Consider the following 16,905-nt stretch of genomic DNA (forward strand, 5'->3'; position numbering starts at 1 on the left):
CAGAGGTTTCCGCCACTGAAAAGTGCAAAGCCTAGGTGCAAACAGGCAATGTTTAGTTTGTTTTACCAGTGTCGTACCTCGAGGTGAACTGCGAGACTGTACTAAAAAAGTGGTAATTCGCACGTAAGTGTTTTCACAAGGTCGGTATTTAAATCACTGAAAATCGAACATAATTTTTGTTAAACAGTCTACTGTAGGTTAATTTCCTCCATATTCAATTTCACCCACTATGCAGCAGACGGAACGACGCGAACGACGTCTTCTTAATGATGATTGCTTGGATTGAATAATTGCTCATGTGGAGGTGACTCGTCGCGGTGCCACTCGGCGGAGAAAATAATTTCTCCGTCAATCCTTGGGGAATAATCAGAGCCTTCCCGCCGTTTTATGGTGTTGTTAATTAGTTGATGTTGATGATGGAAAACACAATGAAAATATATGAACAATTATCTACATCCCCAGCGCCATTTAGTGTGTTGTCATTATCATTATTGCCGATATCGAAGAAGCCACGAATCTGAAAACAACTAAAGAAAAATGTATAACGCAAGGCCTACTTGAATATTTGGAGAACTACTGACGTATGTCGAAATTGAATTGAAAATTCATCTCTCGCCACCGGAAATGAAGCTTTGTGGATGCGTGCGGAAACGATTCTAGTGGCCTGCAGATGGCTCTACGGTAAGCGTTACGAGCTTTCGTTTCATTTTCATAGGTACTATGAAGAGTCGAGGTAGCTGTTTTAAGAATGGTAATACTGGCAATGGCTATTATACCTATATGCTTTGTACCTAGAAGGTACATAAACATAGTTCTGGAAAAGCTCCTTCAACATCTGATCTAACGAGATAACCCATTCATTGGTCTCCCTCGATCCGCACTCAAATTTTCTTCGCAATAACAAAATAGCAGCCATCATTCACCGACCGAACAACTCCATCAGCACAATGCATCTATCTTCTGCTAAGCAGCAGTTTCCCTGCTCCGGCAGCCGGTCTATTACTCAACGGAAAATCCCTCAAATTTCCCGCTCATAATGCACCAAAAACTTTCTCCATCGCGGAAAGCCACCAACCGGTGGTATGCTGCTGCATCTTCGTTTTGATTCACCAACGACGGCGGGCTCTCCGGGTGGTCGTTAGTCACCGTTGGAAGGGCTGGAGCTGGTAGAGCAGGCCTCTTAGCAAGACAGCTGCACCCGACAGGAGCCTCCAGGCACATACAGAAAATGTTCTCACGACGTTCAGTAGCAGTAGCAACATCCGACAATAAATTGCATTACGTACATCCAAGCAACCCACCCGGGGGACGGAACGGAAGGCATCCCGTTATCCTTCCGTGTGCAGGATAGTGAATGCGCTGCTTGCGACGAAAATTTTGGAAAGACTTGCCGGGTTTGTCGTGGCCCACCGTCGTGTGAAGGTGGAGGAACGTTGTCTTTGCCTCTGACAGGAATTTTAATTCGCCTTCTTATGGGAATCTGGGACCCGATTCAGCGCGATGGGGCTCATATTTATGTTGTTGATTTAGTTTGTGTTTGTTTACGGTTTTATAGCGAGGGAAATTGAAATGCCATGAACTCACTGCACACATTGCAGATAGTCGACAAGTTCGCGGGACAGGTTGAAGTCGATTTCCTTCCTTACCGAGCGGAACTTTCCACCGGAGAAGTGTTTTGAGTTTCCAAGTGCACCCTGTGTTTCGGGAAGACATGCTCTATTTATCATCAATGCCGGATGCAAGCAGGCACAACAGTGCTAAGCGAAGATAAAAATCTACGTGACACTGTGCTACCGACCAGATGGATAATTCTTCTCCATCCCTCCGGGGAGTTCGCTTTTCGGATCCGGTGTAAATTTTGTCCATCCCTTCCTTTAGCATTTGCTGTGTCACCGAAATAATTCCCATGGAATCACGTATCTCTACTGTTGTGTACTGAAGTATGAATTGTTTTATTTTACCTTTTTCTGCTCTAATTGATAGTCTGCGCTCCATGGCTAGTAACCGCAGAGGGATATTTTTTGTCTGTTTTTTCGGTTTTTTCCTACCGATTTTTTTGTTTGTTTATTCCTTTTGGTTCTTGACCCTTCGCTTGACTGGTTGAACCTGGAATAAGAGCGCGAGTTGTTTTGTATTTGACAGCCTTCTGATTCAGTTCATATACTCTAAATTTGATATTAATTTCGTGCCTCTAAGGTCTTGAACTTTTCGTAAATTCTGTGTTTCTATTTATTTTTTTAATTGCTTCTTTCTGAACTATCAAGCAGAATTTTGAATATTTTCCGGTTTTAACTTTCAAACTGTACACTGAAACGCTCCCTAGTAACGTCCAAAAGTTAAAACCGTCAACATCTAAATAGAGACACCGCACAGAACGAACAGGTAGACGAACGAGGTAGGATGACAGCTCTCAGCCCCGCAAGCAGAAAATTGCTTTCCAACGAACCAATTCCGCAACCGAATAGTTTGTACATAATCAAATTTATTAACATGAAAACGGCAATTGACAATCGGATGATCGCTTTCCGAGGGAACAGTTTTAGCACATTTCAGTGCATTCGAATGAGGCCAGAACTTCACCCCCTTCCCGGTGTGCGGTGCCGGTGACTCTTCCCGAACCGGCAGTAATGAAATCAATTCTGTTCAATTTGCTTGATTTCAATCTGTTTCAATGGCTTTTCACTACGGGTGGTTGCCAACTATGTAGCTACATAGAGCTATAGTTTGGAAACCACTGGCACTGGGTCTTGGGAGTGGGCGCCGTTGAGTGTCGGTCGTTGAACTGGGTTATTGCGGAAGAATTTTTAAACACTTCATCGTGGCCCTTCCTATTTGCGGAAGCGAAAATTGAATTGTGAAACAAATGATTTTAGACAAATTGCCTTGCTGACATAGACAACTAGACGTGTATGTTGTTTATTTATCCTTTTGCTACTTCCGGTCACGGAAGGTGAAGATAGTATCCATCAGAAAGATGACGCCATTGATCAAAGCAACCGAGCCCTTCGTGATGGCCAAATCGCGTGTTCGCGTGCGGAACGCGTGCTCCCAGGCCTGGATGATGAACACGCCCGAGGTGAGGAAGAGGGCACATCCCAGCAGGCTGTAGAACAGATTCAAGCGACGATGGACGTGCGCCTTCATGAGGTAGCCTAAATGATGACGGCAATAAGTATGAGGTTTTCGGTTTATTGCGTTTGGGGGATTTACCTATCATAACCGTAATCAGAATAACGATGTAACCGCAGAAAGTTCCGGTTGAGATGAAACCAGTTACCAAATCGCCATCGTCGAAGCTGTAGTAATGGAGAACTGTGCAGGTTGTGGCCAAACACTGGAAAGTAAAAAGTATAGTGTTCTACTAGTTTCTATGAAATTTTCAATTATTGCAAAAAAAAAATTCATTTACTTATAGGTACCTATTTAATATTCTACTAAGAGGCTTTTGATTTTTTAAATTATCGTTTGCTTTTTTGCCAATCAATTTGGTTAGGTTAGGTTAGGTTATGTTAGGTTAGACTGATTACACATATCCATGGTTGCACTTAGGGATTGACCCGAATTAGTGAAATTGAACCAAATGAATAGGATTGTGATGCATCCAAAATAGCTAAAATTCACAAATACTAAGTGCAATCCTATTTTATTAAAAAGGCCATTTAATTCTTATTTTGAATTTAATCATCACTCATTTCTGTTTGACAGAAATCATTTCTATGGGCTCATTTAATTGTAGGAAATAATACCGTTCTGATTCAAACTTCGAACATTTGAGCTATACTGAAACTTTCTTCAAAGAAAAATGTTCGAAAACATCTTTATTCTACTCCCATAAATAGTTTAATAGCATGACAATTTAATTATTTTCGTGGTAAAATTTTAAAAATGAGGATAAAATGTTAATTTACATTGAAAAACACTAAAAAACTGCTGTTCGGTATTGATTCAAACTTCGAACACTTTCATGTTCGACATTCAAAGCTCGAATATTTCAGTCTCAGACATCGAACACTTGTATTACTTTGAAAAGAATTAATGTTTTTAGTTAATGTTCAACTTAAATAAGTGAAATTTCATCCTTTTTCTAAATACTGTCTTTTTAAATCCACCTTAACAGTATGATTTAAATTTTTCACACAATAATTAGTTTCAATCCGTACTTCTGTAGTCAATTGCCAATATTTTCAAACTCTATGTTCCACATCTAAAGCAAGTTAACTTTGTACAGCTTTACAATGCAGATAATTCATTTTCCCGAAGGAAAATACGGAAAAACCGGATATTATTCGTGGGTGTTCGAAGTTTGAATCACACTTTAAAACGTGATTCAAACTTCGAACACTTTTTGTTTATCTAATATCATTGAAATAATGCATGAAATATTGTATTTTAACTATGCTTTAGTACATATATATCTTGCACTTACCTAATAATCGCGAAGTGGAAAGGTAAATGTTCTAAAATTGGTAAAATAATGCAAACGAAAAAACAGCTACTTTTGCACGAAACGCTAAGAGTATGCGAACGAAGTTAAAATCTGAGTTTTCACTTTTTTCCAGCGCCTGCTGATTTCTTACAAGGAGTCCGACAGTTCAATGTCATACCTCACCGGATAGAGAACATTCTAACGAACACGGTGGTGTACAATAAGCATAATATTTTATCATATTAGCAGCAACGAGCATTTTATTCTGAAGTGTTCGAAGTTTTAGACTGTTCTAAGTTTGAATCAGAACGGTAGTCTCCAATTTATTCATTGCTATAAAGTTGTAAAACTTAAAAGTGGAGCTACAATCCGACATAATGTAATTAACCATGCTCTTCTTGAAAAATACAGTCCCTAAGATTATAAACATTTCCTCTTATCACCGGAAATATGCAGGGATATGGCATACCGCACGCTTTTTTTGCTAATAAAATAGTATTTTAATTCAACGAAAACTAAACGAATAGAACAATCTCCAAAACAGACTGCTGTTCCAACTTACTGTTCAATTTGAAGTAAATTTTCCAAAATTAGGTCCAATTTTTTGTCCAGTTTCAGGCTCAATTTCAAGCCCTATTTCAAGTCCAATTTCCTGTTGAATTTAAAGTCGAGTGAAGTGAAGTCGAAAGTCGAGTGTCTAATTTCAAGCATTTTTTCAACCCGACATACATTTTTATTTAGGAGTAGCTTATTCGAATATTGTATGGTTTATATTTACATCTGTGGACCAAGCGCTTTGTATACAAAAACAACAAAAAGGTTTCTTAGGAAGTTCAATTTCAATTTCCATTTCATGCCGAATTCAACATCGATATTAAGTCTCATTTCAAGCCCACATTTAAGTTCAATTTTAAGTGAAATTTTGTGATCAAGTGAAATTAAGAGTTCGATTTCAAGTCCAATTTCTAAAACAATAAAAAAGAAGAAAACAAAAAGTTATTTATAACCTTTAATTCTACTACTGTGTTTTATTGATAAATACGTATTTCGGTCTCGACGTGAGACCTTCATCAGTATCTAACTAACTTAGACTGTTTTCACAGTCTAAGTCACTGTTTAGACTGTTAACAGTCTAAGTTATTTAGATACTGATGAAGGTCTCACGTCGAGACCGAAATACGTATTTATCAATAAAACACAGTAGTAGAATTAAAGGATATAAATAACTTTTTGTTTTCTTCTTTTTTTATTGTTTCAGGTATTCTACTAAGACGCTCAAATAAACATTAGTTAATTTCCAATTTCTAGTTGAGTTTAATTACTATTTCGAGCATATTTTACGTCCAATTTTAAGTGCTATTAATTTTAAGCAATTCGGACAATCGCGACAATTTTCAAGTCCAACTTTTAGTAAAATTTCAAATTACATTTTTTGTTAGATGTTATATCTAAATTCAAATCCAATTTCAGCTGCAATTTTAAGTTCAATTTCAAATACAATTTCAAATCCAAGTTAATTTCCTTCTTCGCATCCAATTTATGTTCAGCTTCTAGTTGCATATATGATTTCAATTTGAGTTTAAAGTCTAAATTCAAGTCCAATTTCAAGATGAATTCAAAGTCCACTTTCCACCTTAATTTAAGACCTGAGGTTTGAGCCGTAAATTGGCTCAAATTCCAGGTTCACTGAGTTGCCCAGACTGGGTCACGCGTCCCGCCTTCTCTATGAAATATAATGTAACTAGTTGAGCCCGAATCTTACGATCCGGAAAATATAAATGCCTGTTCAGAATTCCGAAAACTGCGGATACATTCCATTAGCCAGTGTTTGCGAAGATGTTTAATCTTTGTATTAGTTCTTTGCAGGGATGGTTCGATCACTTTGAGTCAATTTTGATTCATTTGACAGTACCGTCTAAACGGGGTCAAATATGACAAAGTTATATATGAGACATTTGTAGAACAGGTTATTATCTATAATTTGGCTGAATAAAGTTTTGCTGTATCTTTTGTAGTTACGGCGCTACAATGCTAGTATCTTATTAGTGACTAAATGAACGTTCATTTAGTCACTGATGAGTTACTAGCGTTGTAGCACCGTAATTACAAATGATACAGCAAAACTTTGTTCAGAAAAGTTGTAGATTAGAACTAGTTCTACAAATGTCCCATACACAACATTGTCATATCTGGCTCTGCTGAGACGGTACTGTCAAATGAATCAAAATTGACTCAAAGTGATCGAACCATCCCTGGTTCTTTGAGTTCTTATATTGCATAATATAGCTCTAAGATGTTGTACATAAAAGAGTCATAGCCGGAAACTGAAACAAATAGTTTTTATGGCCGTATTGTATTTTATTTGACTGAAATAAATTTTCTGGCTGTTTGCAAGATTTATGTAGTCTGATTAGAGTAAAATGTTGCTTAGAAAATTTTGGATCGTTTGCTATTTCATTAACTCATTTTTTAAAATTTTGCGACTTGGTCCGGTCTGATTTAACACCGACCATATAATGTCGCGACAAGCAATCGAGTTGAGCAGGTGAGTCGAGCAGTCAAGGCGAACAATCAAGTCGAGCAGTCAAATCGAGCAGTAAAATCAAGCTATTCAGTCAAGCAGTCCGGCCGAACAGTTGAGTCGAGCAGTCGAGTCGAGTAGCTGAATCGATTGGTCGAGTCGAGCAGTTGAGTCCAATGGTTTATTCGAGCAGTTGAGTCGAGTAGTCCAGTTGATCAGCTGAGTCGAGTAGTCCAGTCGAGCAGTTAAGTCGAGTAGTCCAGTCGAGCAGTTGATTCGAGCAGTTAAGTCGAGCAGTTAAGTCGAGCTGTCGAATCAAACAAAAGTCAAGCAGTTGAGTCGAGCAATAAAATCGAGCAGTCTAGTCGAGCAGTTAAATAAAGCTATTCAGTCAAGCAATCCAGCCGAGCAGTTGAGTCAAGCAGTCGAGTTGGGCAGTTGAACCGAGCAGTCGAGTCGAGCAGTTTAATCGAGCAGTTAAGTCGAGTAGTCCAGTTGAGCAGTTGAATCGAGTAGTCTAGTCGAGCAGTCTAGCCGAGCAGTCGGGTCAAGCGGTTCAGTCGAGCAGTTAAGTCGAAAAGTTGAGTCGAGCAGTTCAGTCGAGTAGTCCAGTCGAGCAGTTAAGTCGAGCTGTCGAATCAACCAGAAGTCAAGCAGTTGAATCGAGCAGTCGGGTTGAGTGGCTAAGTCGAGCAGTTAAGTCGAGCTGTTGAATCAAGCTGTCAGTTGAGTCGAGCAATAAAATCGAGTAGTCCAGTCGAGCAGTTGAATCGAGCAATCGGGTTGAGCAGTTGAGTCGAGCAGCCGATTTGAATAGTCCAATCGAGTAGTTGAATCAAACAGTTCATTCGAGCATTCGAGTCGAACAGTTGAATCGAGTAGTGCAGTCGAGCAGTTGAATCAAGCAGTTGAGTCGAGAATCGAATCGAACAGTTGAGTCGAGTAGTCTAGTTGAGCAGATAAATCATGCTGTTCAATCAAGCAGTTCGTGCAATCAATCGTGCAGTTAAGTCGAGCAGTCGGGTCGAGTAGTAAGTCAAGCAAATGTGTCAAACAGTCGAACCGAGCAATTAAGTCGAGTAGTCCACTCGACCAGTTAAATCGAGCTGTTCAGTCAAGCAGTCATATCGATCGGTCTAATCAAGCAGTCGAGCAGTCCAGTCGAGCAATTAAATCGAGCAGTCTAATCGATCAGTCCAGTCGAGCAGTCTAGTCAACCAGTTGAGAAATCCCATTGCAACGAAAGCATGACGTCCTATCAAGGACCTGTATTTAGTTATCGATAAACCTCTTATGACGTCCTGTCAGAGACCTGGTTTTCGGTACAGACATAAGCCTCTTGTATAAATAGATATTTCTTCATGGTGCAACTCGGAGATCCGCAATTTATAATCTAATCGGCCGGTATTATCCATTATCCATCCGATAAGTAAATTAATTGCATGAAAATAGATCCTCCATCCTACATTTAGTTGCTTCTGAAAGGTCAGTGCCCCACCTACTATTTAAAAATACGTCTGAAGAATATAATAGTATCGTCGAAAATGAAGTCAAATCATGCCCTAAATTTTTTAACCCAATTCGACGGGCTTATTGCAAATAATATAAATGAAATCTTCAATCTTTTTGCAAATTTCTTTCAAGAAATATACACAAAATTCACCGGAGAAGACCGCGACATGCCTCTGAAAAACTCTATACAGCTTTTTGAAGGCCGCTCTATACTGCCTCAAATATTCTGGAATTTATCTCTGTCACTCTGAATGCAATGGACAATGGCAACCACGTAGAAGCTATCTACACCGACTTTAGTAAGACATTTGACAGAATAGACGCTCCACTACATTACTCTTCAAATGAGCAAAAATGGGAATAGAATCGAAACTCCTGAATTGGCTTTACGGAACGCAAACAAATTGTTCGCTTTCAAAAAAATGTCACCTCTGTAATCTATAGTCTCTGTAGCGGTTCCCTAGTATTCTCACTTAGGGCTACTTCACTTAGGGTAAATGATATTTTCTTTTACTTAAGCACTCCAAAGTACTAGTATATGCAGATGACCTAAAACTATTTATGGAAATAAAAATACCCATGACGTCTCCGTATTCCAGAATGAAGTCAAGGTATTCGACTATTCTCTACTAAAACTGAATATAAAAAATGTAACTTAATGGCATTTAGCAGGAAAATTCAAACTCCCTCTATTCACATACACTTAGGAAACCGTATTGTACCAACATGTAAAATTGTAAGGGATCTAGGAATAATCTTAGACTATAAACGGACATTTACAGAACATTATAATTATAATTCTTTGGCATTCACACACTGCGTTACACGAAGAACGCATTGAATCTGTCCCTTCGAAAACTAAACTGGGCAGTATTTCCATTACCAGCTTATGAAGCACGTTGCATGCTTATCCATATATAAACACCTAAAGAACGCCGCGAACATCCAATGCTTTACTTTATCAAGAATCAAAACATCCAGTCAGCAGAACTGCTTTCTCAATTAAACTTTTATGCATTAAATCGTAACCTTAGCACTTGAACAATATTTATGTTAAACACATAAATAAATTGGACTTGGACTTGGACTGGACTTGGACTTGGACTTGGACTTGGACTTGGACTTGGACTTGGACTTGGACTTGGACTTGGACTTGGACTTGGACTTGGACTTGGACTTGGACTTGGACTTGGACTTGGACTTGGACTTGGACTTGGACTTGGACTTGGACTTGGACTTGGACTTGGACTTGGACTTGGACTTGGACTTGGACTTGGACTTGGACTTGGACTTGGACTTGGACTTGGACTTGGACTTGGACTTGTATACCTTGAAATTGGAGGCCTCGAACTTGGTGGCCTCGTAATTGGAGGCCTTGCCTCTGGAGGCCTTGAACTGGAGGCCTTGGACTTGGACTAGAACTCGAACTCGTACTTGAACTTGCACTAGGACTTGAACTTGAACAATTGAGTAATATATACCTTTATATACCCTGAAAAATCGTATCTGAAAAATCGTAATACTAGCATATGCGTACTAATTTGGAGGCTATATACGTACTACAAAATATACGTTGAACTTGAACATGCATTCTTGTTTTTGACTTAAACTTTTGACGTGAACATAACCTTGCTTATGGCTGGTCGATCTCCATCCTTCCAGTTAGGCGCATAATATGGCAGAAACAAATGTGCAGCTTGTACGGATATTTTCCCGGTACCGATATCTAAGCCGGTTTACCGTTTGAGGGATCCAATGATAATGAAGATGAACAGTTAACCCTTTGTCTGTACACTGGGGTCAATTTGACCCCAGGGCACTTTGAGAAGCTATAACTTTTTTGTTTTTCAATGAATTAATCTACTTTTTACGCGACTAGGTGTGTCTACCGGAGATCTTTTATTATAGAACTTATTAGATCAAACAAATTCGAAAACTTACGTTTTGCGACAATTTTATTGAAAAACTTACGTTGTCTGTACATTGGGGTCAATTTGACCCCAAAATTCAAACTGCTATATCTCAGCGAAAACTTGTCGGATTTCCGAATTTTTAGATGTTTCAGAAAGGCAATTTAATGGACTAAATGATAAAATTTAAAATGGTGACTTGGCGTGGGGAACCTTTTACAAAGAGGGGTTTTAGTAAAGAAAAGTCGGAAAAATCGGATTTTTTTCAGATTTGGAACGTTTGTATCACGAAATTCTTAAGACCTAGAGCGACAGTTCTTCTACAAAAATATGCGCGTACACGAGATCTTCAAAGTTACATGTGACATTTTACAGGATTTGCTCGCTAGGTGGCGTTAATGTGAGAATAATCAACTTTTTTGTCATAAATTTATGTATTATACGCGTGTAAATCGTTCTTGCTCGCGAAAAATTTGGACAGAAAGACAAGCTTTGCAGTAAACATGGTCTTGTGACAGACAAAACCTATGGCTAATATTGTGGTTCAGAATTTGATCGCTAGGTGGTCCATTTGTTTTTATTTGTTATCGCAGCTTAGAATACTGACTAAATGTCAAAATTTTGTCTAAGGCAAATTGTTCAAATAGTTGAGACCACTGTATTCTGAAAATTTTGGTACAAAATTCAGTCGCCAGATGACGCTAGTGATGTATTCATCACCCCGTCTGCATCGTTTTGCTGAATGGTGTAAAGTAAACAGAATGACCCTTAGCGTTGAGAAGTGCGTCGTTATATCTTTTCATCGCAAAAAAAGCCGGGAAGTTTACAGCTTTGACTATTCAATTGGAAATCATACCTTGGAGCGGACAGAAATTGTTAAAGATTTGGGAGTGAACCTAGACTCGAAGTCAGCAGACAGCAACAAGCATCAGTAGTCGATAAAGCTAATCGGCAACTCGGGTTTATGTTTAAGATAGCTCAGGAGTTCGATGACCCCCTCTGTCTCCGGTCGCTGTACTATGCTTTAGTTAGATCCCATCTTGAATCTTCCGCTATTATTTGGTCCCCGTATCATATGAATTGGATCCGTCGCATCGAAAATATTCAGCGGAAGTTTGTATGGTACGCTCTTAGAAACCTAAGCTGGATCAACCCTGACCACTTGCCGCCGTATGAATCCCGCTGTCAATTGCTTGGTATCACTTCACTCGAAAATAGGAGGAAAATCGCTAAAGCTGTTTTTACTGCTAAAATTATCTCGTCCGAAATTGATTGTCCCAATCTTTTGGAACTACTTGGTGCTGAGGTCCAATCTAGACATTTAAGAGCTCGTGATGGCTTCTTCAGCCTTCCTTTCGCTAGATCCGAGTTTCTACGTAACACTCCGTTTTATTCTATGTGCAAAGTATTTAATGAATTTTTTCACCTTTTTGAATTCGGAGTTAGTAACGCTAGTTTTAAACGTAGACTATTAGATGTATCGTCCTGACTATTGCATATTTGTTATTTTAACCTGTACACGTTTAAGCTTGATTGTTAGCTATTAAGTTTGTTTTTGTTAAGTTTAATGCAACCAAAAAGAAAGGTTTTTTATGTCTTCCCGGCTTTTTCCCCAAATTCATTAAGACACAAGTCAGATGAATAAAATCAATAAAATTTTCTTCCGGTATTATGTTCAATTTTTGCGGATCGTTTTAACATACATCCTGGCTGAATTGGTGGCTATATAGTATTGCGAATAATTGTTACTAGGTTTATTTTGCGAATTAATGTCGAAGACGACGACTTTTGTCGAAACAATATGTTCATATAGAATAAATAAAACAAATTAAAAAGCATACTAGCGTCACCTGGTGATTAAATACTGTGCTAAACTGTTTATCATAGAATGAATCTAGTCCAGCTGACCTGCATACAATCAACTTGCTTAACTGCGACCAATATTTATAAAATGGTACACGTGCACGACCTGGCGGATGAATTCGGAAGGTTTTATCTACCAAGGTTTTATCTACCAAGGTTTTATCTACCAAGGTTTTATCTACCACCGGACTATGTTCACTTCATATCTTGTCTATATAATCAACATTAGCGAGAACAAGAACGATTCACACTAGTAGAACCAAAAAAAATTGCGACCAAAAAAGATCTATTTTTCCAGATAAACACCACCTAGCGAGCAAATCCTGTAAAATTCCGCAAGTAACTTTGAAGATCTCGTGTTCGCGTATATTTTTGTAGAATCGTTCTAGGTGGTAAGGATTTCGTTACATAAACGTCAGAAATTTGAAAAAATCCAATTTTTCCGACTTTTCTTTACTAAAGCCCCTCCTTGTAAAAGGACCACCCCGCCAAGTCGCAATTCATAATTTTATCATTTGGTGCATTAAATTACCTTTCTAAAACATTTGAAAATTCGGAAATCCGTCTATTTTTCGCTGAGATATAGCTATTTGAATTTTGGGGTCAAATTGACCCCAATGAACAGACAACGTAAGTATTTTTTTGTACAGACAGAAGGTTAACAACGACACGATATCATAGTATTTCCTCGTGGAATGCCAAATCTAGCATGTTCCATTCTTGGCGAAATGTCACTTGTTTAAGATTATTTTTTCACGCTAACGGTTGTCGCGTAACAGTATCATATTATGTTACAGCTTGGTAATGTTGGAGAAGGTCAATAGCATAAATTTTGACTTTGACAGTGTCGATTAAAAGTTTGCCTTAGGTTTGAAAACGATAGGGCTACACTTATTGTATATTACATTAAGGAAGATTGGTTGAATCAAATAACAACATGAACTTTTGAATATGTGAGCTATTTTCGAATCATCCGCTAGAAAATGTACACTATATCAGTACAAGTTTTTGGTTTTCTTTTCAAACGCCCGTTTCAAAAATTAGTAAGAAAATAAAATACCGAAACATTAACCCTGTAAATCGGGTAAAACCGTGTGTAGACTGCCTTCGCTTCTGAAACTTCAGAGTCACATATGATATTTGTTTTGAATTGACAATATGAAAAATGTGTTCACGACTGATTTTTTCGAAATTTTGATATGAATATCACAACATTCTGACCATGCGTTTAAAAATTATCATCTCTCAAAATCAAGAAATCAGGAAAATTCCGAATAAAATTATAGCGCAAATATTATTTTTTAACTTTTGAAGAAAATGGACGTCTAGAACAAAATGATTGGCCCCAATTTTTTTCTGTCAGTAGTTTACATGCCTTATTCCACAGAATTGACATATCTGATTTGAAAATATATCTGTGTAAAGTGTGGCTGGCGGTCCTTCAAATAATAATTATGTTTGCATGAAAACCAAAACTTGAGCTTCTCTTGGGTGTATTTTTACGAAAAAATAGTCATTGGCTTGCTCGCATCGTTTTTACGACGTTGCCCGTAAAGGGCTAAGTTCTTTAAACTTTCGAATTGTTCATATTGAGTTTTTTGTAATCATTAAAGTTGTAAATTAAAATGACGCATTGACCGTACGTAATGACTATGACATAGTAAAGCATTTAAATTAATTAATCGCTAAAGGTTAATTAACAAGTTTAATGATTTTTTCTGCAGTAAATTTAATAATTAAGCAGTTTACTCCCATGTTAATATAATCATTCGTGACTGGAACAGTACGTCAAATTCATAATTAATTTAAGCGCTTGTTTGCAACCAGATATAAATTATCCCTGCCTTTCATACTAAATTATCTGTACTTATCTTCGCGAGTGGGTATCCATGAAATCCCTGTGGCAAACCTTGAAACGATTATTCAGCTTAATTTTATCACCGCTTGCGGCATTTGCGAAGCAAATATTGATTCTAAATTTTCTCTCCTAATACTAAAACTACCAATACCGAGAGCTAAAAGCAGCCTTAAATAATCAAACATAAACTAATTTAGTCGCTATCGAATTTGCACATCACACCGGAAATTGTTAAGCTTCTATGTCAACTTCTGTATCCTCGCGAAAACTATTTCACCGAACCACAACCACAAACAGCCGTTCGCGAATGTTGCGCAATTATTTTCCCCTCCAGCAAACAGATAGCGGCTGTGATTCGCTTAGATTGAAATTGTCAAGATAGATTCCACCCATAGCCTGCTAAGTGTTTCAACGTCAACTCTTCCCCATGAAGGAAGCAAGAAAAAAAACAATTCAATGCTGTCGCGTCGGCCGCCATCACGAAGCTTCTGCAACATGGCAAACCACGAGGACGCCGCGTCGACGAACGACGTCACCCGGGCCGCCATTCACGTAACGCGACCACCGTGTAATCTGCAATCTCTGTTTTCGCCGTTATCGCGTTCACCCGCAAAGTACGCGCCGTTCAGAACCACCGACGACGACGGCGGTCCTCTGGAAAAGCACATCCGAAAACGATAAAAAAAATCTGCAGGACTCGCGCAGAATTAAGATCAGACCGGTGCGATACAGTTTGTCACTTTACCACCTCGTCGTGCACGACCGGTCCGGTAACATCCTGCCGAGTTGATTGCGATTCGTGTTCGCCCCCGTTTTCGGGTTTTATATTCCGGGAGTGTCATTTTGTGATCCCACAAAACGGTCGCAATTAAAATGCGAACGATAGCCGTGATGAGGACGACGACGATGACGGTGACGGTGATGCTAATGGCAAAGTTTAATACCAGAACGATGCGATGGTCCGATTCGGTTCACTGTTTGTTGCAGCTAAAATCAATTAATCAGATCGCGTACCAGTTCGAGGAATTTGATTATCGAAAGCGGTGGTTTGCTGCTGACTGCTGTCACCACAGGGACGACCGATCCTCCGGACAGAGTGCTGAGATGCGGACAGGATACAACTTGCTGTTGTTGATGCGGTAAGGTGTGACTTCGAGGCGGAACTGCCGGTCCGTTATTATTCTCCGTTGTCAGCATCTTCGGAGGAAAACGCGAAAAGAACGTCCTAATTAATTTAAATTTGCCGCCGAACTGATGAGCAGCGGTGGAAAACAGTTCAACCAAATCCGATGCTGTGATGATGATACTGCGATGATGGTTGATGAAGGCCATCTTCGCCTGTCTGGCTGGCGGCGGTGCGTTGCGGAATGCCTTTCCGAGCCAACGATTGCGAACGGGGAGCCAAAATTAGGTAATGATCCACGCGTCCGGTAGAAGTATAAGTTTGCCTGCAATCTCAGGGCAGCCCGGGTTCGGCTTCTTTGGAATGTAGTTTCAGTGAAGCGCACCATCACCGATGAAAATCGCTCATCATAATTGAGGCGAAACTTTCCAGACATTTTTTTTTGGGTTTGGTTTTTAAGATTTTAGAGACTGCCGAGGGACTGTTCGTAGATTGGTCAGTTCAGTGGGTGAACCATAATGACGATGAGAATGACGGTTCAGTGAAAATGAATTACAACACTTCGATATTCTGTTTTTCCTCTGTTTTGTTGGTTCGTCTCGTTCTTTCTTATCTTTTTTGGTGATGGGTTTCGAACGGTATTCAGCGCTATAGTATTTCAAGTGGATCTCTATTTTCAGCTCGCTGATATGCTGGCGGAAGGTCTCGTACCAACGAAGGTGAAAATTGGGAAATCGTCTAACGGTTGGCCTTCGGATGGATAAAGGCGTTGTGCTCGGAATTTGAGTATGGTTTCTGCTTAAAAATTTACTATCGTTCAGAATACTCAGATACAAAGTTGTCTATCATTGATTGACAGTTTTGGAAGCTGACTACTGATAAACTGATAAATATCTCTAGCTCATGATGACGGGATGCTATGGAATGGCCGAAACACAAACGGCCAAATAATAAATACCGAAATCCAAATTTCAATGACTGACACAGAATATTTGATTAAGTTCAGAAAATCCGAACCTTTATTTCTCCGAATCTCGAAAGGCCGAACCTCTATTTGGCTGACTCTCAAATGCCTGAACATGAAAAGACTAATTTTCTCGGAATGCCTAAATAACTATTCAATCAAAAGACATGCAATGGAAAGCCTTCAACAAATAACTTTAATGGAACAAAAAACAAAATAAGCAACACAACTATTTATTACAAAACAAACAAACAAAATTTTGTTATTCATTTTGTTAGCATTTTGAATAATTTTTTTCATCCATTTCCCTCCGTGAATCAGGAATGTCCTCCAGGGAACCCTTATAAGGTGCGAGATCTATTTACCGTATGAGTAGTAAGTATTTCCTAGGCGGTTCAGTGTTCGCCGGTGACCCGCGCCGTCGGAAGCACTAGTCAGCCAGGAAGTAGCCCCCACAGAAACCGCTTCTATTTAGGAAAATGCCATGGTTTACTAACCAGTAGAAATTATCCTTTAGTAAGGACAGGATCTACCCAACATTTGTACAGTTTGAAGGCCATGAATAGTTTCTTCCGTATTTGACATTGGGCCATTCGTAGTTTAATCATTTGTAATTCGGCCATTAGATCTATTATTCCATTTGTTATTTTGGTCATTCGACATTCGGCCGTGTGTGTATCGGCCATTCGTAGATAATCCGTGGTGATTACATTGTACTTTCTTTAGCA

General features: G+C 39.0%; 1 protein-coding gene across 1 annotated transcript; it reads right to left on the bottom strand.

Annotated features, from left to right (window-relative positions):
- Positions 1 to 2,931: 2,931 nt before the first annotated feature.
- On the bottom strand, positions 2,932 to 15,422 carry LOC128732466 (uncharacterized). The gene is made up of 3 exons (XM_053825716.1): positions 15,105 to 15,422; positions 3,211 to 3,334; positions 2,932 to 3,152 (listed from the first exon to the last, which is right to left on the bottom strand). Exons 1-3 carry the CDS (start codon positions 15,420 to 15,422, stop codon positions 2,932 to 2,934), a joined length of 663 nt encoding a protein of 220 aa, XP_053681691.1.
- Positions 15,423 to 16,905: the final 1,483 nt, after the last annotated feature.

This window comes from Sabethes cyaneus, chromosome 1 (assembly GCF_943734655.1).
Source record: "Sabethes cyaneus chromosome 1, idSabCyanKW18_F2, whole genome shotgun sequence".
Lineage (NCBI taxonomy): Eukaryota > Metazoa > Arthropoda > Insecta > Diptera > Culicidae > Sabethes > Sabethes cyaneus.